At 53.8% G+C, this 1,329-nt stretch overlaps 1 protein-coding gene across 1 annotated transcript in view; it reads right to left on the reverse strand.

Annotated features, from left to right (window-relative positions):
- Nucleotides 1-1,329, reverse strand: part of SLC13A4 (solute carrier family 13 member 4) — a 45,220-nt gene that overhangs the window by 23,122 nt on the left and 20,769 nt on the right. The window contains exons 4-5 of the mRNA XM_023737150.1: nt 818-990; nt 337-391 (exon numbers count right to left, since the gene is read on the reverse strand). Of these exons, the coding sequence (XP_023592918.1) occupies nt 337-391; nt 818-990 (228 nt within the window). The remainder of the gene's footprint in view (nt 1-336; nt 392-817; nt 991-1,329) is intronic.

A 1,329-nucleotide genomic window follows, 5' to 3' on the forward strand; every position in this document is an offset into this window, starting at 1 on the left:
CCTCTCTGCCTTCCCCCTGAGTGAGCATTTCTTGATGAATGGATTAAACATGTTATTTCCCTAAGAAGGACATCAATTCTACTTGTTAGATTTATGGATAACTCATATATCCCCTCCCTCATCGTTGCAATATCCTGTGGTTCAGGGAGTCACCCTCAAGATCTTGGCCAGTGCCTCCCAGGTATGGGGAGTAAATACAGGGAGTGGTGGCATGGCAAGATGGAGAGCTTGGTCCATCCATCTAAAAGAGCCATTTATGGGTCTGGGCGCCATCTTTCCTGACCTCCCCAGTAGACCCCGAGAGACTCTGTCTGGGAGAGGGACAGTCATACTCACTCTTCATTGACAAAGATGAGTTCCAGAGAAGGTTGGCTGTTGTTTTCATCCAGACCTACCATAGCAAAGGGAAGCGAGAAGTGAGATAGGGAGGCTGAAGGTGACACTGAGTCAGAGAGAAGTTCTGGGGCTCAGGGCTGGGGGTGAATGGGAAACGGTGCGTGAAGACTCCCGCTGAGGGCTTACCGGATGACCACTCCCCTCCCCTCCACTCTGAAGGTGAACAGACAGGCCCCAGGGTTTTGTCATAACCCTTAAGCAGTGGTGGTTGCTGAGAAATGAAGGAGGGTGGAAGAGCTGGGAATGAGGGTCCAAAGGAGGCTTTGAGTTATAGGGCTGGTATGGGAAAGAGATAAGAGGGAAGATGAGGGGACAGGGGCACAGGTGAGGGGCTGTGGGCAGGAGACCACACGGGAGAGGGCAGCAGGGGGGCCCGGAGGAGGGTGGAGAGCAGAGGGCAGATGGACACGGCAGACGGTACTGATGGGCTCCGTTTCCTCAGTGCTGGCGCTCGCAGCCACGAGCTGCTCCTCCTCAGCGCCCACCAGCTCCTGCAGCACGGCCTCCACGATGGGCATCACCATGGCGGTGGTGGAGGTGTTGGACAGCCACATGGACAGCAGCGTGGTGCAGCACATGAAACAGAGCAGCAGCCTGGGGCAGAGGGCCAGGCAGGCCATGAGAGTGGGGAGTGGCCCTGGGCTTGGGGGACCTTCTACAAGCTGTCAGTGGGTCTACCTCATACGGGTGTCTGGGTCTGCACTGCTCCTTTTCCAGCTGCTGTCTCCCACCACCAGCCGGCCTTCTCACCAACTGTCCCCAAGTCCCCACCTTTCTGTCGCCTGGTTCTTTGCTGTATCTAAGACCACATCTAATATCTATAAAGTAGTTTGTGATTCTCCAAGAATCTCCAGTAACATCTATGTGCAAGCATTTTCCCATTTTCCCAGTATTATCCATATATCCATTTTCCAATATTATCACTATATTCCA

The sequence above is a fragment of the Trichechus manatus genome, unplaced genomic scaffold (assembly GCF_000243295.1).
Source record: "Trichechus manatus latirostris isolate Lorelei unplaced genomic scaffold, TriManLat1.0 scaffold00097, whole genome shotgun sequence".
NCBI classification, from domain to species: Eukaryota; Metazoa; Chordata; class Mammalia; order Sirenia; family Trichechidae; genus Trichechus; species Trichechus manatus.